Source organism: Myotis yumanensis, unplaced genomic scaffold, assembly GCF_028538775.1.
Source record: "Myotis yumanensis isolate MYYU_CA2020_CCGP unplaced genomic scaffold, mMyoYum1.0.hap1 SCAF_1, whole genome shotgun sequence".
NCBI classification, from domain to species: Eukaryota; Metazoa; Chordata; class Mammalia; order Chiroptera; family Vespertilionidae; genus Myotis; species Myotis yumanensis.
In genome coordinates this window covers 70,424,754-70,448,325 of record NW_027223752.1, presented here as the reverse complement: position 1 = coordinate 70,448,325, position 23,572 = coordinate 70,424,754, and the positions used below count along the sequence as shown (strand labels likewise).

Sequence of the window (23,572 nt, the reverse complement as noted above, 5' to 3'; positions counted from 1 at the left end):
CGCGGCGGGCGGGCGTTCCACTCAATCCCGGCGCGGCTCGGGGAGGTGCGTCTCCGCCATGGCTGCGGCCGACCCTGGGGACCCGGCGCCGGCGCCAAACCCTGCCGGGCTACTGCTGGGCCATCTCGTGGCCTCGGGGACAGTCGCTCAGGTAGGTGGGCGGCGATGGCGTCATTAAGGGGGCGCCCCGGTGGCGACAGAGGGAGGCTGTGAAGCGGTCCTGGCTGAGGCTGAGCCAGAGGAGACGCGGGCGGAGCCGGTTCCTGGCCACGGCAGGTACCGTTCTGCGAAAGCGGGGTTCTGAGTAGGTGACGGCTCCGCGAGACGGGCTCTCGGGTGTCAGCAGGCGAGTTATCCCAGGTCTGTTCGTGGGAGATAATAAAGACCGGTTTTCCCGCCTTTTTTTCCCTCCTCCTTCTTCTGAAACAGTAATCCCTCCTTTGGAAAACTGCTGTTTGAACTACTCTTATTCTTAGACAGTCTCTTATTCTGTAGGTCAACTCTGTTGTTTTTAGACTGTAAAATAACTTTGTTTTTTGTTTGAATAGAAAAGATAAACTTAACTGTCTGACCTTGCAAGCTAGCCATCTAAAGGGGCTGATACACTGATACTGATACTAATTCACATATTCTGCCAAGTGTTCGTTCATCCAAGGTTACAGGTGTCTGTATAGATATGATATGGTACTCAAAGTTACAAGTTGTCTATAGATGTGACAGGTGTTTGATTAGATATAATATGTACTCAAAGTTTCAAGTTCTCTATAAATATGACAGGTGTTTGTTAGGTACGATACGTATTCAAGGTTACAAGCTGTCTTACACAGAGAACCAGAAGGTTATAAAAAAAAATACTCCCTCCTGTGTTTGTTCAGAATCTGGCAGAGGTAATCTGCCCTGAACCTGCGAGCAATAAAGATGAATCCTAACTAATTGGCTGATTAAGGCGTCTTGTCCATCTGATACAACACTTCAATCTAGTGCAGTGGTCGGCAAACTCATTAGTCAACAGAGCCAAATATCAACAGTACAACGATTGAAATTTTCTTTTGAGAGCCAAATTTTTTAAACTTAAACTATATAGGTAGGTACGCTGTTATTAACTTAATTAGGGTACTCCTAAGCTGGCCTTTGCTAAAAACGTCTTCAATCTGATTGAGGTACGTTCTCTGAGTCGACCCCTTCCAACTCTCCCATCCACACTCGTCTTGTATACTGGTTTCGTCTATCTCAGTGATCGGCAAACTCATTAGTCAACAGAGCCAAATATCAACAGTACTTCTTGAAAATAGACTTGCCCAGGCCGAAAACCAATTTCTGCGCATGGGCCACGAAGTTTCAATCGCACTGTACGTGCGCCCACACGTGGTATTTTGTGGAAGAGCCACACTCAAGGGGCCAAAGAGCCGCATGTGGCTCGAGAGCCACAGTTTGCCGGCCACTGATCTAGTGCTACCATCTCTAGACTGTAATGAGTGACGGGTTGGGGAACCGGCTAATTCAGGGGTGGGCAAACTTTTTGACTCAAGGGCCACAATGGGTTCTTAAACTGTACCGGAGGGCCGGAACAAAAGCATGGATGGAGTGTTTGTGTGAACTAATATAAATTCAAAGTAAACATCATTACATAAAAGGGTACGGTCTTTTTTTTTTTAGTTTTATTCATTTCAAATGGGCCGAATCCGGCCAGCGGGCCGTAGTTTGCCCACGGCTGGGTTAGCCCATGGGGTGGGTGGTCTTAGGTTTGGCAAGAAAGTCGTGTTCATAGGCCAAAGGGAAGAAGCCAATAGAGGGAGAAATGGAAGATGTGAGGGAATAATGGAACACAAGTGGCAGAAGTGACATGGGAATCGGAATGGAGGGAAATAAGAAAGACAATTTTAGGTAATGAAGAAGTTGAGGAATATCACTAAGAAAGGAAACAGAAAGGTAAAATCATCCGCAGAGATTAGCAATATAAACGTGATGAAAGATTGACGGAAAATACACCACTTTTTATACTTAGAGCATTCTACTACCTTACAATAGAATAGAAGAAACTAAGGCCTAAGGCAGCGGTTCTCAACCTGTGGGTCGCGACCCCTTTGGGGGTCGAACTACCCTTTCACAGGGGTCGTCTAAGACCATCGGAAAAAACATATTTGTAATTAGAAATAAATATTTCATAATATATAATTACATATTGTTTTTGTGATTAATCACTATGCTTTAATTATGTTCAATTTGTAACAATGAAAATATATACATCCTACATATCAGATATTTACATTATGATTCATAACAGTAGCAAAATTACAGTTATGAAGTAGCAACGAAAATAATTTTTTTAAAATATACTTTATTGATTTTTTTACAGAGAGGAAGGGAGAGAGATAGAGAGTTAGAAACATCGATGAGAGAGAAACATCGATCAGCTGCCTCCTGCACATCTCCTACTGGGGATGTGCCCGCAACCCAGGTACATGCCCTTGACCGGAATTGAACCTGGGACCTTTCAGTCCACAGGCCGACGCTCTATCCACTGAGCCAAACCGGTTTCAGCAAAGTAGCAACGAAAATAATTTTATGGTTTGGGGTCACCACAACATGAAGAACTGTATTAAAGGGTCGCAACATTAGGAAGGTTGAGAACCAATGACCAAAGGAGACCAAGAAATTTGCCCAGGGTCACTTAACCAGTGAAGCAGGGTTAGGTACCAGCGTTCTCCCTTTCCTGACAGCATCTCGAAGATGGATTGTGGTACATAGTACTATGACCTGATCTTGAAGGTTTAAACTTCTGTTGAAGAACTCTTCTAAATTACTGGAAGACCTAAGTAACAGGAACTTCTGGATTGTGTGGTGGGGGTACAAGGAGTAGTAATGAGTACATTGGAAAATAGGCAAAACGTAACTACATCACTCACCAGTTCTTGCCTTCCTGGCTTCTCTCCTGTGTTTTCTTCCTACCAAATTGCCTAGTACTCTCACCTGTTACCAGTTCTGTAACAAAGTAATTTAATAAACCCATTCTATAAGACTTACCCCTGTAGAGCTACTGACAGAAGATAATAAACACCTAAACTAAGGAGTACGTCTCCGGTGAGAGGATTTTAGGCATTGATGGGTGAGCTGTTTGTTGGTGTAGTGGTGGTTCTGGGGAGGATCTTCCTAGTGTCCTTCAAGTAACACGAATTAGACAGTTACCTGTTTTGCGTAGGTAAATTCTGCCAATCCATAGCTCCACAAGACCATCTTACAGTCTTACCGCACTGTCAATCCCAATGAAGAACGTTACAGATTTGTAGCACGATTTTACTTTAAGCAAACTTTACATATGAAAACCTACTTTAATTAGAAGGGTTTAGCATAGGTTCTTTCAAAATGATGCATTACATGATCCCTTTAAACAGTCCATTTCTAAGGGCACATCATCATTCCATGTGCATTAAAAATTAAGAGTAATGCTTAAAATTGTTGTGATACAATTCTTCTAGAAAACATAGCTTGTTGAGTTTTGATCTATCCATTGGAGAACGATTTAGTGAAAGAAAGGTAGGATTAACTGTCTGTAGAATAATATGGGGTATTTGCTTTCTTTTATGCTTTAGTGGCCTTACGTGCCAGATCAAGCATGTCAAACTCGTGGCCCACAACGAATATTTTTGCAGCCCAGTCAGTATAACGGTATGTAAGGAAAGGTTTTAATAAAAATTTTGTAACTTAATTTTTACAATATCTTGTTATACATAATTACTAATAAATGAACTACAATGTTCGCTAATGACTGATTACTATAATCGTGTTGCATTCGTTTCCCTTACGTGCCTTATGCGCAGGCGTACCATTTCTCTCCACTAATACTAATAGTGAATATTTTAGCAGCTGATGATTGCCACGTCATTAGCCTTGGACTGACTTGTTTGGTGTGAGCAACAGGAAATATTTCGCTTTTAGAGAACAAGAAAAATAGGTTTATTTGCGTTATGTTTATTAATTTGTGCATTTATTCAGTGTCTGGTAAGTTACTGTTCAAGAAAAAATACTAAGTTTTATTAACATGTCCTATTATTTTATGTTAAGGATTACTCATTTATTTCAGCTCTTTGTATTCAGCATGTCTCTATCGAAATAAACCTACGTTTCTGTGAAAATTGAAGCTTTGGCCCATGTTAGCCTTTGAGTTTGACATGCTTGTTCTAGATATTTTTCAGGCAAGTTTGCGTTAGTCATGGTATCTTGATTAAAGCTCCCTCTACTGGCAATGTATAAGATAAGGATCTGGATCTACAAAACACCCAGAATCTACTATTTTCTAATATATATATTTTAGGGCTTATTCACAATGATCAAATAGAATTTCTGTTTACTAGAGTAATTTGGCTGCTCTTTAATTCCTATCTTTTTTTTTTTTTGGCTCTTCCTTTCTTAAAGATTCTTATTTTCCCTCTGGTTTCTATCACAAGTTCTTGTCTAAGCTCCATTATCCTGTTGTTGAACCCAACAGTTTATTAGTTTGCAAGTGAGCAACTAAGATTAGTGTATACATATAGAGAGATATAAAGATACCAGAGAGTGAGGAGGTTACAATGAGAAATGGGAGATATTTTACTTTTCATTTACTTCTACCTAAGAGAGAGCAGAAAGAAAAGAGGTTATGATGGAAATGTAGTGTATTAGATGGTTCTCATTTGAGCCCTGATGCACTCTGACAGTGTGAAGTTGGACTAACATTTAACCTTCACAACTTTCAATTTTTGCCATCAGTAAAATATCTTGTTACTTGCCTCAGTGAATGGCTAGCTATGTGTCCAGTCACCTGAAGCAGGATCCTTAGAGTCAGTATTAACTTGACTTTATCCCTCATTACCCATATCAACTAGGACTTATCAGTTCTGTCTTCCCAGGGATTTATATCTCTGCCCGCTTTCCTTTTTAACTGCTACACCTGTTCCACATTGTCATCTTCTTACCTGGAATGCTATAGCAACCTCTTATCTAAATATCCAATCTTCACTCCTCCACTAGATTTTTTTGTTTGTTTGTTTCATATTGTTGGCTAGTTACCAGAGTGTTTTATATTCTAATAAAATGCACATAACATAAAATTTTCCATTTTAACCATCTTAAAGTATACAACTCAGTGGCATGAAGTACAGTCACAATGCTGTGAAAACTATTTTCAAAACTATTCTTTATCATTCCCCAATGGAAATCCTCTACTCATTAAGATGTCACTCCCCATTCCTTCTTCCCCGAATCCCTTTAGTTTTATTTTTCACTAGAGGCCCGGTGCATGAATTCATGCATGGGTGGGATCTGGCTGGCCTGCCTGATCGGTAATGGGGGGAATGGGTGGGCGGGATGGCCAGGGGGAGGTGCTGTGGGTGGTTTGCCAGCCAGTCCCACCCCCTGGTTGAACTCTTGGTAGAGGGGACAATTTGCATATTAGCCTTTTATTATAGGATTGCCAGTGCATGTCATATGTACCAGTAGGACGGTTGGTCACTTAGCCTTTTATATATATAGATACTACCCACACTTACATTTCTATGTGTGTTATACATGGTGTCCTAAAAAAATGTATACACACTTTGAATGATTATAAAGTCAGTCCATTTTCAAAATTTAAAAGAATCTACAGAAATGAGTAATTTTTTTTGTCAATGCCTGTTTTCAAACTGATGACCATTCTGGTCCAGGTACTGCTGATAATGCAAAGCGGTGAAATTGCAAATATCAAGAATCATTTTGTTTGGTATTTATGTGCCCTCAATTCATTGACTATTGCCAGTTTTGTACTGTAAACTTTATCTTTTATGGGTCTCCATAAAAAAAAAGTCTAGTGGCACTTTAGGTTAAATTTTCTTTGTTCAAAGCTTAGTCTGGCCTCACCCGTTATTTCAAAGTAGTTAAACCTGAAAAGGAGTGAAAATTGAGTGAGTTATCAGCTGTTAAAGTGTGTATACATTTTTTGGGGGGACACCCTGTATGTCAAAAGTGAAGATTAATTTGGAGATGTAGTTTTCTGCATAATCACAAAAGAACATACAGGGTGTCCCAAAGATATGTATACATAGTGTGGTAAAACAGCTGATGGCTCAATTTTGAAAACGAAATGTATTTTAATAAACACTGCCTTTATAATTATTCAAAGTGTTTGTATATGTTTTTTTGGGACACCCTGTATATGTTAGTACTAACACAGTTATTGAGCATTTATAATGTTACGTCTTTTTATCTAGAATACTTTTTCCTTTCCATCTGTCAGGAACTTATTAATGGCAGAGAGCTCATTTTATTCTTTTTTTCTTTTCTTTTTTATTTCAGAGAGGAATGGAGAGGGAGAGATAGAAACATCAGTAATGAGACAATCATTGATCAGCTGCCTTCTGCACACCCAACACTGAGGATCGAGCTGGAAACCCAGGCATGTGCCCTGACCGGAAATCAAACTGTGACCTCCTGGTTCATAGGTCAGCGCTCAACCACTAGGTTTTTTATTCATTCTTGAGTCTTCCATTTCCTATCTCAGTAAATATCTTGATTTATGGATTATTACCAATCAGCAAGCTTTTGCTATGAAGGACCAGAGAGCAAATATTTGAGGATTTTCGGTCTATATGGTTGCAACTGGGCTGTTTTAGCCTGAAAGTAGCCATAGATAATAATTAAATGAGAGAAGTTGAGTTCCAATAAAACTTTATTTCTGGACTCTAAAATTTGAAGTTATATGCCACAAAAGAATTATTTTTCTTTTGATCCCTTCCCCCCGACAACTGAAAAATATAAAAACCATTCTTAGCTCATGGGCTGTACAAAAATAGGCAGTGGGATGCATTTAGCTCATGGGCTATAGTTTCCTAACCCCTATTCTACATGATCTCTAAAGTTCTTTCCTCTGCTAACTTTCTAGAAAAGCAGAACATGATGGATGAAGCCAAGAGATGAACAAGATAATATTCTTATTCTGAGATAACCTGCAATTTAAGGAGGCAGTCTAACAGAATGAAAGGATAAAAAGGAGGGGGTAGTCTTTTTAGAAGAGTAATTATGCCTGGGCAGAACATTCCTTTAACTAAGAGAGCAAGAATGTGAAAAGAAATAGTATGAATGATTTGTAGCTAATGAAGGTCATTTAATGAATCTGATAAATGACTCTATGGGGGCAGGGGTGGAGGAAATGTTTGATTTTAGCTCCAAGAAGGTCAAAGAGACTAGGTTTTGGTCATTTGTATAGGAGTATTTCTCCAACAACCTCAGCCTTAAAATCCCATAATAAACTATCAGCAATGCAAATCCATTGTGTCTTGTACTTTAGGAAATAGTACAAAGTGATTAAGTCATTTGTTTTTCTTATTTTTTAAATATTTGGGCAAATGATTTGTGATACGGAGGTTTTAAAAACAGGAAATAAACATTGTTACTGTTGTACTCTGTATTGCATTTTTTCAGGGGCAGTGATGGACGTAATATATGCTTGTATTTTAGACCAGTGATGGCGAACCTTTTGAGCTCGGTGTGTCAACATTTTGAAAAACCCTAACTTAACTCTGGTGCCGGGTCACATATAGAAATTTTTTGAAACCATAGTAAAACAAAGATTTATATTTTTTATATTTATTTTATATATTTAAGTGCCATTTAACAAAGAAAAATCAATCAAAAAGATGAGTTCGCGTGTCAGAGGTTCACCGTCACTGTTTTAGACCCATGGGCATGCTTTTCCAGTGCACGTAGAAACTTTTTGTGACATGCTGCTGTTTTCTCTGTTTACTTTCCATTAGGAGATATTAGATATATCTAAGAAATCTACTCCTTGCTTCGTGAACTTCTCCAGGCTACAGCAGATCACAAATATTCAAGCTGAAATCAATCAGGTAAATTATGTTGAACTTTTTACTTTTTACTTCTAGTACAGGAAAACAAATCTTAATTGTTCCTAACAGCAATTCTCTTGCACTTAGAACAGTTTCTAGTACTTAACTGGGTAGGTGTTTACTTATGTAGATTCCTGTTAATGAAATTGTAATAGTAACAGCAGTAGTTGGTAGTAGTAGTAGCAGAAGCAGCAACAGGGTTTGCACACCAATGTGAAAAGCTTCAGTGCATCACCTGAGCTCTCATAACAAATCCTCCACCCTCCTCCCCCTAAATATTCCTGGTTAAAGTCTGTTATTATCACAGATTATCCTTTAATCAGGCTCTTTTCTGAGTGAGGTAAATATTATTTTTGTTCCTAATGCAGAAAAACCTGGAGATTGAACTTCTAAAACTAGAAAAAGATACAGCAGACATTGTTCATGCTTCTTTCTTGGGTAAGTGGTTTGGTTAAATGGGTGGGTAATTATTGGAATTTCAACTTTTTCTTGGATTACCTTAAATAAGCACCAGGCATTATGATATACCATTATTTTTTCAGGTATTGCCCCAAAGCTAACAAAGTTTTCTATTTCTGTGTCCAAACAAAAGTCCTGTTGGCTTGCCTAGTGCAAATTGCATAAAAAGTGACCAAGGTAGGAGCTCCTCAAAATTAGGAGAACTTGAAAAACCAAAAAAAGGCTGAGAAACTTTTCAGATTAAAGGGGACTAAAAGGACTTTACAGCTAAATCACAGTGTGTTCATAGATTGAATACTTGATTAGAAAACTTTTTTTGCTGTCAAGGCCATTATTGGGATACTTGGTGATATTTGAATAAGGGCTGTATTAAATATTGTGCCAATGCTAAATTTTCTGAATTTGATACTTATGGTTATATAAGAGATGGGAAATATATGCTGACATTTTAGAGGTGAGAGGTCATGATATCTGCAACTTACTCAAATGGGTCAGCAAAAATATTTGTAAGTGGAGAGAAAGATGAAAAGAGAGGCTGTAGCCAAGTGTTACCAGTTAGTGAGTCTTCAGTGGTCGGCAAACTCATTAGTCAGCAGAGCCAAATATCAACAGTACAACGATTGAAATTTCTTTTGAGAGCCAAATTTTTTAAACTTAAACTATATAGGTAAGTACATTGTTATTAACTTAATTAGGGTACTCCTAAGGCTTAGGAAGAGCCGCACTCAAGGGGCTTAAGAGCCGTATGTGGCTCACGAGCCAGTTTGCCGACCACAGGCTCTAGGTGAAATGTATATGGGAGTTCAATGAACTATTCTTGAAACTTTTCTCTAAGTTTGAAAGTAAAAAATTTAAGTCCTAGCTGGTTTCACTCAGTGATTAGAGCATCAGCCCGAGGACTGAAGGGTCATGGGTTCGATTCCGGTCAAGAGCACATAACTCAGTTGCAGGCAGGATCCCCTGCGCCAGTTGGGGCGGGTGCAGGACGCAACCAGTCCATGTGTCTCTCACATCAATGCTTCTCTCTCTGTGTGTGTGTGTCTCTCCCCCTCTCTCCCACTCTCTCTAAAAATCAATGGAAAAAATACCCTCAGGTGAGGATTAACAAAAAATAAAATAAATAAGATAAATAAATAAAAATTTAGCCCTGACCGGTTTGGCTCAGTGAATAGAGCGTCGGCCTGCGGACTGAAAGGTCCCAGGTTCAATTCCAGTCAAGGGCGTGTACCTTGGTTGCGGACACAGCCCCAGTGGGAGGTGTGCAGGAGGCAGCTGATCGATGTTTCTCTCTCATCGATGTTTCTAACTCTCTATCCTTCTCCCTTCCTTTCTGTAAAAAATCAATAAAATATATTTTTTAAAAAATTTAAAAGAAGAGGCCATTAACTGAATTCTAGAGCAAATATTGAAATGATCAGAAATAGCTTGTAAAACAAATATTTGTTTTTTAATGTTTGTGTAGAGTATTAGAGGCAGAGATGGGAAAAGAGATGTTATTTGAAGAATGTGGCACTGGCTAGAAAAACTGAACTAGAAGTAGAGTTGAAAAACATAGGATTTAGCAGTGGGTTTGGTTGTCAATAGGAAAAATAAAATGAAATTGATATTGGAGATTAGGAATAGCAAAGGGGAGATATTTAGGAGAGCAATGGTGAGATAATTTTGGCTGTATCAAACCAAAGCAAAGAAGAATTTATTAGTGATTTCAAAATTTACTTGTCCTGCTCTGGTCAGTGTTCTAAGTGGTTAGAGCACCCACCCTCTCACTCAAGGGTTGCAGGTTCTATTCCTGGTCAAGGGCACATACCTGGGTTGCAGGCTTGATCCCTGGTGCCAGTCAGGGAGTGTGAGTGAGGATTAACAACAACGAAAATGTTTCCTTGTCCTATTGCTAACTATAATTACTGTTTCTGGTTTGTGTAGCTCAAAAGTGTCAAACTCTGCAAAGCATGAATAATCATTTGGAAGCAGTGCTAAAAGAGAAGAGGTCCCTCAGGCAAAGACTGTTGAAACCCATGTGCCAGGAAAACCTGCCTATTGAAGCAGTTTATCACAGGTTAGACTAAAAAGTAGACATTAGCAGTTACACGTCTTCTGAAGGTAGTTTATTTTTATTTATTTTTTATTTTTTATTTTTTTCAACCAAATACAGCATATTTTTTTTATTAAATCTTTATTGTTCAGATTATTACATTTGTTCCTCTTTTTTCCCCCCATAACTCCCCTCCTTCCAGCTCCCACCCCACCCTCCACCCTCACTCCCCACCCACTGTGTTCATCCATAGGTGCATGATTTTTGTCCAGTCACTTCCCGCATCTCCCACACCCCTTTTCCCCCCAAGAATAGTCAGTCTATTCCCTTTCTATGTCCCTGATTCTATTATAATCACCAGTTCATTCTGTACATCAGGTTATTTATTCACTTGATTCTTAGATTCATTTGTTGATAGATGCATGTTTGTTGTTCATAATTTGTATCTTTACCTTTTTCTTCTTCTTCCTCTTCTTAAAGGATACCTTTCAGCATTTCATATAATACTGGTTTGGCGGTGATGAACTCCTTTAGCTTTTCCTTATCTGTGAAGCTCTTTATCTGACCTTCAATTCTGAATGATAGCTTTGCTGGATAAAGTAATCTTGGTTGTATGTTCTTGGTATTCAGCACTTTGAATATTTCTTTCCACTCCCTTCTGGCCTGCAAAGTTTCTGTTGAGAAATCAGCTGACAGTCGTATGGGTATTCCCTTGTAGGTAATTGAGCCTCTTTCTCTTGCTGCTTTTAAGATTTTCTCTTTGTCTTTTGCTCTTGGCATTTTAATGATGATGTGTCTTGGTGTGGTCCTCTTTGGATTCCTTTTGTTTGGGGTTCTCTGCGCTTCTTGGACCTGTAAGTCCATTTCTTTCTCCAGATGGGGGAAGTTTTCTGCCATTATTTCTTGAAATAGGTTTTCAATATCTTGCTGTCTCTCATCTTCTGGCACTCCAATAATTCTGATATTAGTCCGCTTAAAGCTGTCCCAGAGGCTCCTTACACTATCTTCACACTTTCGGATTCTTTTTTCATTTTGCTTTTCCAATTGGGTGTTTTTTGTCGAATCTTTTGTTTGATTATTGTGCTCCTCTGGTCTGCTATTGGGTATAATATTCTTTATTTCAGTCCGTGTATGCTTACTTTCTAATTTCTTTATCGTAGCATCGAGGGTCTCATTAGTTTTCGTGAGGCTCTGCACAAATTTATGGCAAGCCCTCAAAATTGCGATTCTTAGCTCCATATCCTCCATTTCTGTCATGTTTTTTTGTCTCCGCATCTTTTATGCTTTCTTGGTGCACCCCCTTGTGGTCTCTGTGCGCAGTCTTGTTCTAGCCAAGCCTTAATTGTTGTAGTTAACACTAGAGGGATTTGACCACCAGGCCGACTGGCTATAGGAATCCTGAAGGTAGTTTAAACTAGTAGTTTTTTTCATAGCATAATTCATTGAATAATATATTAGTGATTGTATCTATTAACATTATTATTAATGCTGACACATTAAACCAGAAAGAAAATCCTTGGCTTTAAAAGTATAGTTATGGTGAGAAGAAAGGTATTCCTTTGTTCATAGTGTTTTGGGAATTATAAATAATGATTTTAATGATAGAAATTAGATCCATAACATAGAGTAAATTGGGTAAAATCATGTTTATTATATATAGACTGCTTTCTATGAAGTAAAGTTATTGTTGCATTAATGTTGCCTATGTAGGGTGGGGCAAGAATAGGATTACAATTGTGAGTATGGGAAACACAGAGTTCATTCTTGTATTATTATTTACTAGAGGCCCAGCGCACAAAAATTTGTGCCGGGGGGGGGAGGGGGGGAGGGGGTCCCTCAGCCCATCCTGTGCCCTCTCGCAGTCTGGGACCCCTCAGGAGATAATGACCTGCTGGCTTAGTCCTGCTCCCGGGTGGCAGAGGGCAGGCCCAATCCCTAGGTGCAGCCCCTGGTCGGGCTCAGAGCAGGGCCGATTGGGGAGTTGGGCGCTGCCCCCTGTCATGCACAGAGCATGGCGGATTGGGAGGTTGCGATGCCACCCCTAGTCACGCTCAGGGTACAGCCGATTTGGGGGTTGGGGCACCGCCCCCTGTCACACTCAAGGCAGGGTCGATAGGGAAGTTGTGGCGCCACCCCCTGTCACGCACCGAGCAGGGCCAATCAGGGGGTTGGGGCGTTGCCCCCGTCATGCACAGAGCAGGGCCCATCAGGGGGGTTGGGGCTCCGTACCCTGTCATACACAGAGCTGCGGGGCGATCAGGGGATTGAGGAGCTCCCCGCTGTCACGCACAGAGCAGGGCCGATCAGGGGCTTGAGGAGCTCCCCCCTGTCACACACACAGCAGGGCCGATCAGGGGCTTGAGGAGCTCCCCCCGGTCACGCACAGAGTGGGGCCGATCAGGGGGTTGAGGAGCTCCCCCCTGTCACGCACAGAGCAGGGCCCATCAGGGCGTTGAGGAGCTCCCCCCGTCACTCACAGAGTAGGGCCAATAGGGGAGTTGGGGCGCCGCCCTCTATCACCCACAGAGCAGGGTGGATCAGGGGTTGGGGCGCCACCACTGTCACACTCAGGGCAGGGCCAATGGGGAGGTTATGGCTCTACCCCGTCACACACAGAGCAGGGCCCGTGGCGGGGGGCGGGGTGGGGGGGAGTTGGGGTGCCGCACCCTGTCACACACACAGCAGGGCCGATCAGGGGGTTAGGGCGCCGCACCCAGTCACACAGAGCCGCAGGGCGATCATGGGGTTGGGGAGCTCCCCCTGTCAGGCACAGAGTAGGGCTAATCAGGGGGTTGGGGCGCCTTCCCCTGTCACGAACAGAGCAGGGTGGATAGGGAGGTTGTGGTCCCGCCCCCTGTCACACACACAGCCGCAGGGCGATCAGGGGGTTTGGGCGCTGCCCCCTGTCACGCTGATCCTGGTGCCGGGAGGCCTCACGGCTCCGCTGATCCCGGTGCTGGGAGGCATATTACCCTTTTACTATTTAGAATAGAGGCCTGGTGCACATGTGGGGGCTGGCTGGTTTGCCCTGATGGGTGTCCTGGATCAGGGTGGGGGTCCCCACTGGGGTGCCTGGCCAGCCTGGATGAGGGGCTGAGGGCCGTTTTCAGGCTGGCGGGTGACTGAAGCTCCCAACTGCTCCTTTTTTTCTTTTTTCTTTTTTTATTCTGGGCCAGCTTTAGCTCTGAGGCCTCGGCTGCTGAAAGTAGGTTTCTGGCCTTTGTTTACCTTCTGTATTTGATACAATGTTTCGGTCCAGCTGGCTGAAGCCCGGCTGAATAAAGCAGGTTTCTGGGGTTTTGTTTAGCTTCTATATTTGCAACATAGTTGCTTAGAGTTGCAGCTGAGAGGCCGGCAAGTCAGGCAGGGAACATTTGAGTCCGCAGTCACTGGAGCAAGCAAGCCTCCCTGTTCGCTTCAGTGCATGGCTGCCGGCCGCCATCTTGGCTGGCAGTTAATTTGCATATCTCCCTGATTAGCCAATGGGAAGAGTAGCAGATGTACGGCTAATTACCATGTTTCTCTTTTATTAGAGAGGATTACGAGGGGCCCAGTGCACAAATTCGTGTACCTTGAAAGGAACTGTGAGCCATGAGGCTGTGGTGGGCACAGGGGCAGGTCTTGGCCCATCTTCTGCACCTCCGCCCGGCCCCTCCCATTGCGGCCCCCAGGCCCCTGTCTGCTGGCAGCCCCGCTCCTGCTCCCATGTGCAGACGGTGCCATTCCCACTGCCATCAGCTGATGGCGCGGAGCGATTGGGGCTGGCACCGTCAGTGGGATGCGAGTGGTGGCTGCTGCCCCAGTCGCCCCTCAGGAGCAGGAGAAGGTAGAGAAGCCCTCAGGCGATCAGGGCTGGCAGCCGCTGCTCACACCCGCTAACGGTGCTGAGTGATTGGGACTGGCGCCAGATGGCGGCAGCAGGTGCGAGCGGTGGCTCAGGCACCAGCTGAAGGTGCAAGCGGGACTGGCGCTGGCAGTGGGTATGAGCAGCGGCTCCAGTGCTAGCAGCGGGTGTGAGTGGGGCTGTTGCCAGCAGCAGGTGCAAGAGGTGGCTGCCGGCCCCGATCGCCCCTCAGGAGCAGGGGGAGGTGGAGAAACCCTAAAGGATGATCGGGGCCGGCAGCGGGTGCGAGCGGGGCCGGCACCAGCAGCAGATAAGAGCACCCGGTGGGACTGCGGCACAGGAGCAAAGAATTTTCAGGAACCACCAGAGGCTCACTCCGATGACAGCGACCGGTGCCCTGCCTTGGTTTGGTGACCCCGCTTACCTCCACCATCCTGCCACAGCCAATGCTTTCCATGTTCTGTGTGCACCTCCTGGTGGTCAGCACACCTCTTAGCGACTGGTGGTTTGGTTGTTCTGCTGTTTGGTCTATTTGCATATTAGGGTTTTATATAGAGAGATTGTATTATTTTCCATACGAACAACTGTAAACCTACTTTTGCCCCACACTAGATATACAAATTCTGTTGGGGGAGTTTAAGCAGGGACAGATGAAAACAATGTCAACTAAAGGAGGGGGAAAAACTGAGTTCTGGTCTCATCTCTGTTGTTTATATCCCTCAAAGACTTGGACAAATGATTTAAACTTTTTGCCTCAGTTTCCCAATCCATAGATGCTTTCTGTCCCTTACTTCCTCATGGGAGTATTGCAAATACCAAATTGAAGATGTAAGTTATCCTATCTAATAAAAGACAAAAAGGGTAATTGACCATACCTTCGCTACGCTTCTCATCGGCTAATCAGGGCGATATGCAAATTAACTGCCAAGAAAGATGGCGGTTAACCGCCAACAAAGATGGCAGTTAATTTGCATACGTAGGTGCCAAGCAACGGAGCAAAGCCGGCTGGTGCAGAGCGAAGGCCTGGGTTCTGGGCGCTGGAGGAAAACTGGTGCCACCAGCCAGGGGAAGGGGCCCGCGAGGGGCCCCAGACTGTGAGAGGGCACAGGCCAGGCTGAGGGACCCACCCAAGTGCACAAATTTTTGTGCACCGGGCCTCTAGTTACTAATAATAAAGTAAAGAAGCAGAAATCTGATTCCTAACTTTCTCCACCAGTGCTCACTAACTGACCCTGAACAAATCAGTATCTTCTCTTGGGTATCAGGTTTTTTACCTTACAGTAATATAATAGATATACAAATCCCATTCTTGTGGATTTATTCAGAATCTATTCAGTACATTAAATACCATTAATGTACATATTATACAATATATATTTTAGAAGAACTGAATAATTTTAAAACATTTTGCAAATGCACAGATTCAAAGTAGTTTTATTTGTAGGCTATTTCAATGAAGTACATTTGTCCTTATTGTCTTCGCTCATGATTGAGAATTAGTATTTTGAAATGGCTTTATCACTGATAGTTCCATGAATGCAGAAAGGTTAAAATTGGCTCATTGGGTTGATTGTAATTATTTTATATCATATTGAAAGTCCTAATTAAAAGGGGAAAAGGAGAACACAAAATAACTACACTAAAACAAAATAATAATTGACTTTTTTTTCCTCCCTCTTTCAGATACATGGTACATTTGCTGGAGTTGGCAGTGACTTTTATTGAGAGATTAGAAACCCACCTTGAAACAATTAGAAATATTCCTCATTTAGATGCAAATCTAAAGAGAATGGTGAGTATTAACAATAGCATTTAAGTACCTCATCAACTCCTTTCACATTACTTTTAGCTATTTTTTAAAATTGATTTCAGAGAGGAAGAGAGAGGGAGAGAGAGCTAGAAACATCAATGAGAAAGAATCACTGATCTGCCTCTTGCACGCCCCCTACTGGGGATCAAACCCCCAACCCTGGGCATGTGCCCTGATCAGAATCGAACCCGGGACCCTTCAGTCCTGCTCTATCTACTGAGCCACACCGGCTAGGGCACTTTTAGCTTTCTTTAGTTCTGTTTTATACCAGAATCTCAAATGTCTGACCTACTTGTTTAATTTTTTTGATGGTTAATATGAGATGCTATTTTTTTTGTATATTATTTTTCTTTAAAAGTCATTTTACATTTTTTTATTCCAGTACTAGAGGCCCGGTGCATGACATTTGTACACTGGGGGTGGGGGGTGGTGGGGAGTCCCCTCAGCCCAGCCTGCGCCCTCTTGCAGTCTGGGACCCCTCGAGGGATGTCCGCCTGTCATGGAGGCGGTAAAGGCTTCCGCCACCACCGCTGCACTCACCAGCCGTGATCCCGGCTTCTGGCTGAGTGGCTCAATCCCCAATTAAGGCACATACAAGAAAGTCAATCAATGAATACATAAGTGGAACAACAAATTAATATTTCTCTCTTCCTCCCTCCCTGTCTCCCTTCCTCTCTAAAAATCAGTAAATAAAAATTTTAAAAAAGAAAGAAAATTAGAAGAGCACAGTAGCTTGAGGGAAGAGTGGTACTCCACTTTGGATGACACTTAAAGGTATTGAGAGGGAAATTAACTCAGGGTTAGTTATGGAATGCCTTGAGACTGAGAAGTTTAGACTTGACTGTCTGAGTACTGGGGAACTATTGAATTTTTGATTTTTAGACAAAGGCACAGAGGAGTGACTTGATCAGAACTGTACTTTAATAATGGAGAAAATATTAAATAGAGTGGACTGAGCCTTGCCACTCAGCGTGGGCAGAGAACATCAGCGTAAGCATCACCTGGAAGTTTGTTAGAAATGCAGAATTGCAGATTTCATTCACTTACCTTCACGATCTGAATCTACAATTTAACAAGTTCCTCAGGTGATTCCTCTGCACTTTAAAGTTTGATAAACTGTGTTAGAGGACTAGGCAAAGAAACTTAGAGAATAAATAAGTTATTCAGATAAAAGATTTAAAGCTGAGGAATACAAAGGATTGTGTAGATTTTTATATTTTGAAGGTCTAATTTCTAGAATATGGCTACTTTTTGGAACACATCCAAAGTAATGAAATTTCTATTCTTGCTGACTTGAGGGTGAGTAGGAGCAAAAAATTAAAGAAGTTAATGAGTTTGTTTTTGTTATGTCTTGCATAGATAGTAAACGTTCAACCTTGGTTGAATTGCAGTTAAATTGAGATTGTATGTATATCCAGATGGAGTTTTCCAACAGATTGAAACGTGGGACTGAATTTTAGGAAGGAGATTAGGTTTGACAATATGGATTGAAGGTCATCTGCATCGAGGTGATAATTGAAGACAGGAGAGGTGACTTGAAGAAAAAGTGTGTCTATAAGAAGTGGGAGAGCACAAATTTAAGGCACCTTTGTATTCAGGGGCTGGAATCATAACCATTTGTGATATAGTAATGATATATTAATGACAGGCATAATTTCTCTCCTATTTTCCCCTTTCAAATGTTATAGAGCAAGGCTTTAGCCAAGATGGATATTTTGGTGAATGAGACAGAAGAACTGGCAGAGAATATACTCAAGTGGCGAGAACAACAAAAGGAAATTTCCTCTTGTATCCCCAAAATATTAGCTGAAGAAAATTATCTTCACAAATGTATTGTAACACCATAATGCCTTCTTTATCTTTACTTCTAAAGTTTATGTCCAAACTATTAATGCCAAATGATACAACTTGTTCAATTAAGCAAAAATGGTTTCTTTTTGCTTAATTGTATGTAGTCGTGTGAAGTCCATTTCTAGTCAATGATAACATGGGTATTTATAGGCTTTGCTGCTAGCAATACTGAAAGAGCCCTCTCTATGTTAGAGTACTAAAATTCCAAGTTCATTAAGACCAAACTAAATTTTCCTTCGTTTTTCATATGTGCACAATGTGTGTGGTTAATCCTCACCTGAGAATATTTCTCCATTGATTTTTAGTGAGAGTAGAAGGGAGGGGGAGAGACAGAGAGAAACATGGATGTGAGAGAAACACATCGATTGGTTGCCTCCTGTACATGCCTTGACCAGGGCCGGGGATCAAGCCTGCAACTGAGGTATGTGCCCTTGACCAGAATTGAACCTGGGATCCTTTAGTCTGCGGGCCAATGGCCAATGCTCTGTCCACTGTGCCAAACTGGCTAAGGCTCTTTTTCATATATTTTCATTCCTCTTTTGAATAAAACTTATGAAGATCAAGTATAACTGTGGCAGTTTATTAACATGAGTATATTATCTAGATCTCAGGCAGCAGACTCTCTATGTCTTTTTTTTTAATGCTTGTTTCTGAATTAGAAAAGTCTTGAATCTAAATATATGTTGATTATTCCTATGAGATTGTCACTAAATGTGCAAAAAATAGTAACATACTATCTTTTCTAAGGCTTGCTTGCAAGGTGGGTCTGGGAACTTAAATTTCAAGAGGTTTCCCTCCACTCTCAATAATAAGAGTTGTTCTCTGTGATGAAGCTGTTTGTACAGTGTGATTTGTGCTGAACACCTGCTTTCCTTCTGGAAGTCCAAAATTTTTGTACGTGCTAGGCAGAAGGTACCTGTGTGACTAGCCTGCAGAAATACGTCTGAGCCTGGCATCTCTTTCATAGTAGACATTGCACAATGTCACAACTCAGGTGCTGAGGGAATTGAGCACATCCTGTGTAACTTCTACTGGCAGAGGACTCTGGAAGCTATCTGTGCCTGGTTTACCCCCAGGCTTTGTCCCGTATACCTTTTCCCTTTGCTCTTTTGATTTTATGTTTTTACTGTAATAAATCATAGCCATGAAAACATTGATATGCTGAGTCCTGTGAATCCTCCAAGCATGTCATCAAACCTGGGTAGTGACGCTGACACATTGACCAATTCTTGAGGGTGTTCACTGGCAGCCTTAGAAAGAGGCAAAGAAAAAGGCACCTTATGGCAGATCTCTTAGAGGTTTACATTGTGAGGCACTCAGATGTTTTACCTATCTGAGATGATTATGCATATAAAAGGAAGTGGCATACTAAGATTTACTAATACTGAGCCTCAGGATGTACTCATTTGTGTCAGTACTATAACTATCCCTGGCTTATTTTTAGATGAGGGGTTCGCTTTTGCTTTAAAAATGTGTGCATCAGCCTTGGCTGGTGTGGTACAGTGGGTTGGGCATCATCCCATGCACCAAAAAGTTGCAGTTGATTTCTCGTCTACTCACACTGGGTCGTTATTTTTATACTGTTACATTCTCTGTATCACGGGGGTTGACCGATCCTTATATTCATCACACTCTTCACAGTGGGTGAATAAAGTAGTTGTTCATAAGGAAACAGGATCATTGCCAAAATATATCCTACTAAAACAACCAGTGATCTTTTGAAGCCTACTTTTCTGACTTTTGCAAGTGGGATATAAAACAGGTCTAACATCGCCTAGCACGTAAGTAAAACTTTCAGTTGTATTTCATCAGAAATCTGTTCAGGTCTGCTTTTTATAAAAATAAAATAAACTTTTGCATACTCCCAATTGTAAACCTATTTTGCCCCACCCTGTACATAAACTATATCATTTATAATAAAGATAATACATATGTCATGTCTTTTGCAAAATATAAAATAAATCTAATTTCTAACTAAGATTGTGTGGCCCTTACCTGAATTCTGTGTGATAGGAAGGAAAGATTCTCTAACTTACACAATAAAAGTATAGGCATACAGGCTGTCTGACTCACAAAAGCTTGAGGTAAGTTGAGCCTGAGGTCTACTTAAAAGAGAAAAGCTAATTTAGTACTGTGCTGTCGTCAATGAGTGCTGATCAATTTTTTTTTTTTTTAATTCAGCTTTTAGACCTGTGGATACTAAAAAAGTAGCTCTGGAATGTCTTTCTACTTACACTGGGAAGTGTGTGAAACTTGTGAATTCACTTTCAGCATAATGATGCCACTTTGTGAGGACTATTCTGGAGGAATTGTGGTGCTGCCTGGTCTTTCTAACACTTTTCGTATTTTACTACTTCCTCTGAAATAGGACTGCCAGACCCCTGTTATCCTCGCAAATCTTAACGCCCCACAGCTGAGATATCTTCTGGAACTTCAGCTACTGCCTGTGAGAGCCCAGCCAGCCTGCTCGTGCTTCTGCACTTCCTACGAGTCTCTGTGCAGTTTCCACTTTCCATCCTTGGTTATAAGGGTTCTCTCCAGCTAGTCTTCAGGTGATTATTCAGGATGGTTTTTCTATATAGTTATAATTCCAGTTTGGTCCTGGGACGGAGAGTGTCAGTGTAGCTTCCACTTAATCGCCGCCATTTTGGAAAAAAACTTATTTGAGACCTTGAACCACTTAATTTTCTTGATGTGGAAGCCTAGAAAAAGTGAAAGCTATTTCTAAAAGTTGAAGTAAAATTACATTTCAAGGGTCTGAATACACTTATCAAAAATCAGTTTACCTCAAGATGGCAATATATGCTAATCTTCGATCAGTAGTTGCTAATAAAAATTTATGTAGCATCTTTTCTGCATCTTAGCTTTTGTAGGACATCAAAATTGACCTTGGTTAATGAGGATTTACTTGAAAAACTTTGCTGATTAGAAGGCTTTCTATAGAATACCTGGAATTAGGTAAGGATCATGGAACACGATATCAGCAATCTAATTTGGCTGTTCCCCAAGACCCATCTTAATCTTATATTTTTCTATCTCCACCCCCCCAAGTTCAGGAGACATAAGAGACAGGGCTTAACCCTGGTCAGGTAGCTCAGCTGGTTAGAGCACCATCCAGCTATGCCAAGGTTGCAGGTTCAATACCTGGTCAGGGCACACGCAAGAATCAACCAATGAATGCATAAATAAGTAGAGCAACAAGTCCATGTTTCTCTACCTCTCTCTCGCTAAAATCATTCCATAAATAGACAGGACTTGTCTTTAGCTACTAAAGTATGGAAAGTAATAGCAAAAGTTTTAGAATTAGACCTGATTTTGAATCCAGGTTCTACCACTTATTAACTGTATTTTTTAAAATTTATTGATTTTAGAGCAGCAGGGAGAGAGAAACATTGATTTGTTGTTCCACTTATTTCTGCATTCATTGGTTGACCCCTGTATGTACCCTGACTGGGGATCATACCTGCAACCTTTGTATATTGGGTCAATGCTCTAACTAACTGAGCCACCTGTCCAAGGCTCCATGTTTTCTTTCCTTTCTTTTTTAATATATTTGTATTGATTTCAGAGAGGAAGGGAGAGAGGGAAAGAGAAACATCATTGATGAGAGAATCATTGATCAGCTGCCTCCTGTACGTCCCCTACTGGGGATCGAGCCTGCAACCCACGCATGTGCCCTGAATGGGAATTGAACCATGACCTTCTGGTTCATAGGTCGGCGTTCAACCACTGAGCCATGCCAGCTGGGCTCCATGTTTTCTAAAAGGCCTAGAGAACATATAGCAGGTACCCCCCACCGCTATTTAATTATTATTATTTAAATCTTCACCGAGGATATTTTTTTCATTGATATTTTTGGAGAGAGTAGAAGTGGGGGGGTGGGCGGAGAGAGAGAGAGAAACATTGGTGTCTGATTGGTTGCCTCCTGCATAGAAACCCCACTGAACTGGTGATGGAGCCTGCAACTGAGGTATGTGTCCTTAACCGGGAATTGAATTCACAGGCCTTTGGTTTGTGGACAGATGCTCTAACCACTGAACAACCAGCCAGGGCTCTGCTGCTATTTTAAATCCAGCACCATATGCTCTGGCTCAGTTGGTTGGGCATTGTTCTGTGAACCAGAAAGGTTGCCAGTTCCATTCTGGGTCAGGGAACATGCCGGGGTTTTGGGCTCAATCCCCTTAGGGCACGTGCAGGAGGTAGCCCACTGAAGTTTCATTCTCACATCAATGTTTTTCTCTCTCCCTCTACCTTCTGCTCTCTATAAAAATCAATTTTTAAAAAAATTTCAAAAATATTCAGTGCCATACAACTCCCTGCAGCATTTGCTGCCAGGACCCTTCTGCCAACAATTCTCCCACCATGGAGGACATGAACTGTACAGCAACACAGAGGAGTTCGCTGAGGTATTCAAGATCAAGGCCAGCAAAAATCAGGACAACAATAAAATGTTGCCCTGACCGGTTTGGCTCAGTGGATACGTCGGCCTGCGGACTGAAGGGTCCCAGGTTCGATTCCGGTCAAGGGCATGTACCTGGGTTGCGGGCACATCCCCAGTAGGGGGCGTGCAGGAGGCAGCTGATCGATGTTTCTCATCGATGTTTCTAACTCTCTATCCCTCTCCCTCTCTGTGAAAAAATCAATAAAATATATTTAAAAAAATAAAATAAAATGTTTATCAGAGGTTTGAGCTGGGGTACAAGAAAGACCTGACTGTCTCAATTTGGGGTAAGTTTGAGACTGCACAGTGGAAACATCTAGTTACTGGAAGACCAAGAGTATTTGGATTTGTGCTTTTCAAAGATACTGCTCATGTTGATAAAGTTTTGGAACTGAAAGAACACAAACTAGATGGCAACTGATAGACCCCCCTGCCAAAGGACCAAAGTTTTAAAAGGGAAGAAACCCCCCATAAAAAGGTTTTGGGGGAAGGTTGAGCCCCAATACTTCTGAAGAACAAATTTAAGAATATTTTGGAGCCTTTGAAGAGATTGAAAAAGTTGAACTTCCCATGGATACAAACAAATGAAAGATGAGGATTTTGTTTTATCACATACACAGATGATGAGCCAGTAAAGAAATTGTTAGAAAGCAGATATTATCAAACTGGTTCTGGGAAGTGTGAAATCAAAGTTGCACAACCAAAAGAAGTGCATAGGCAGGAACAGAAACAACCAAAAAGGAGGAAAAGTTGCTGCAGCTGGTGGGTGAAGTGGTACTAGGGCCATGGCCCAGGCCAACAGAGCCCTCATGGCAAGGCATATCGGGGTGACAATCACCCAATTACCAGCCATACTAAAGGAAGACATTGGAGAAAACAGGCAGAGAATGCTAGTAAACGTTTCTGTTGATCTAAGATGATTATTTTGTAAGACTTTCTGGTGTAGAAGACACAAGTGTCTAACTGTATATAGCCACCAATCAGTTTTCTTTGTTTTTACTTTATCTTTTGCTATCTGTGTTATGACTCAATGTGGATTTGTGTTTATACAAATTTTATTTGTATGATTTCCTGTTTATGTGAAAAAAAAAAAAAGATGGTAACTAAAATGGACTGAAGCAAATCAAATACAGTTGTTCCTCAGTATCTGTGTGGGCATTGGTCCCATATAGTTGTTATACTAAATTGTTTAGGGAATAATGATAAGAAAAAAAGTCTGTACATGTTCAATACAGACAGTCATTGTAGGTCTAACTGCATAGCACACATCAGCAAC

General features: G+C 41.7%; 1 protein-coding gene and 1 pseudogene across 3 annotated transcripts; both read left to right on the top strand.

The window, feature by feature from the left end:
* Positions 1–40: 40 nt before the first annotated feature.
* On the top strand, positions 41–22,269 carry HAUS2 (HAUS augmin like complex subunit 2). 3 transcript variants are annotated; one of them, XM_070424418.1, is made up of 7 exons: positions 41–151; positions 7,767–7,859; positions 8,228–8,297; positions 10,242–10,374; positions 15,878–15,986; positions 20,224–20,407; positions 22,178–22,269. In XM_070424418.1, exons 1-6 carry the CDS (start codon positions 59–61, stop codon positions 20,398–20,400), a joined length of 675 nt encoding a protein of 224 aa, XP_070280519.1. In that variant the 5' UTR covers positions 41–58; the 3' UTR covers positions 20,401–20,407; positions 22,178–22,269. The 3 variants fall into 3 exon arrangements, with proteins under 3 accessions (XP_070280519.1, XP_070280511.1, XP_070280526.1); XM_070424410.1 differs by lacking the exon at positions 22,178–22,269 and having other exon boundaries at positions 20,224–20,616; XM_070424425.1 differs by lacking the exons at positions 20,224–20,407; positions 22,178–22,269 and adding an exon at positions 17,693–19,833.
* Positions 22,218–23,154, top strand: LOC139016415 (heterogeneous nuclear ribonucleoprotein D-like; annotated as a pseudogene).
* The last annotated feature ends 418 nt before the right edge of the window (positions 23,155–23,572 follow it).

Bases quoted from the DNA above. Each gene is read 5' to 3' on its own strand.
- HAUS2 (XM_070424418.1), top strand. From the start codon at position 59: ATGGCTGCGGCCGACCCTGGGGACCCGGCGCCGGCGCCAAACCCTGCC. The intron at 8,298-10,241 runs GTAAGTGGTTTG...TGGTTTGTGTAG, and splicing joins TGTTCATGCTTCTTTCTTGG to CTCAAAAGTGTCAAACTCTG. The intron at 15,987-20,223 runs GTGAGTATTAAC...CCTCTGAAATAG, and splicing joins ATGCAAATCTAAAGAGAATG to GACTGCCAGACCCCTGTTAT.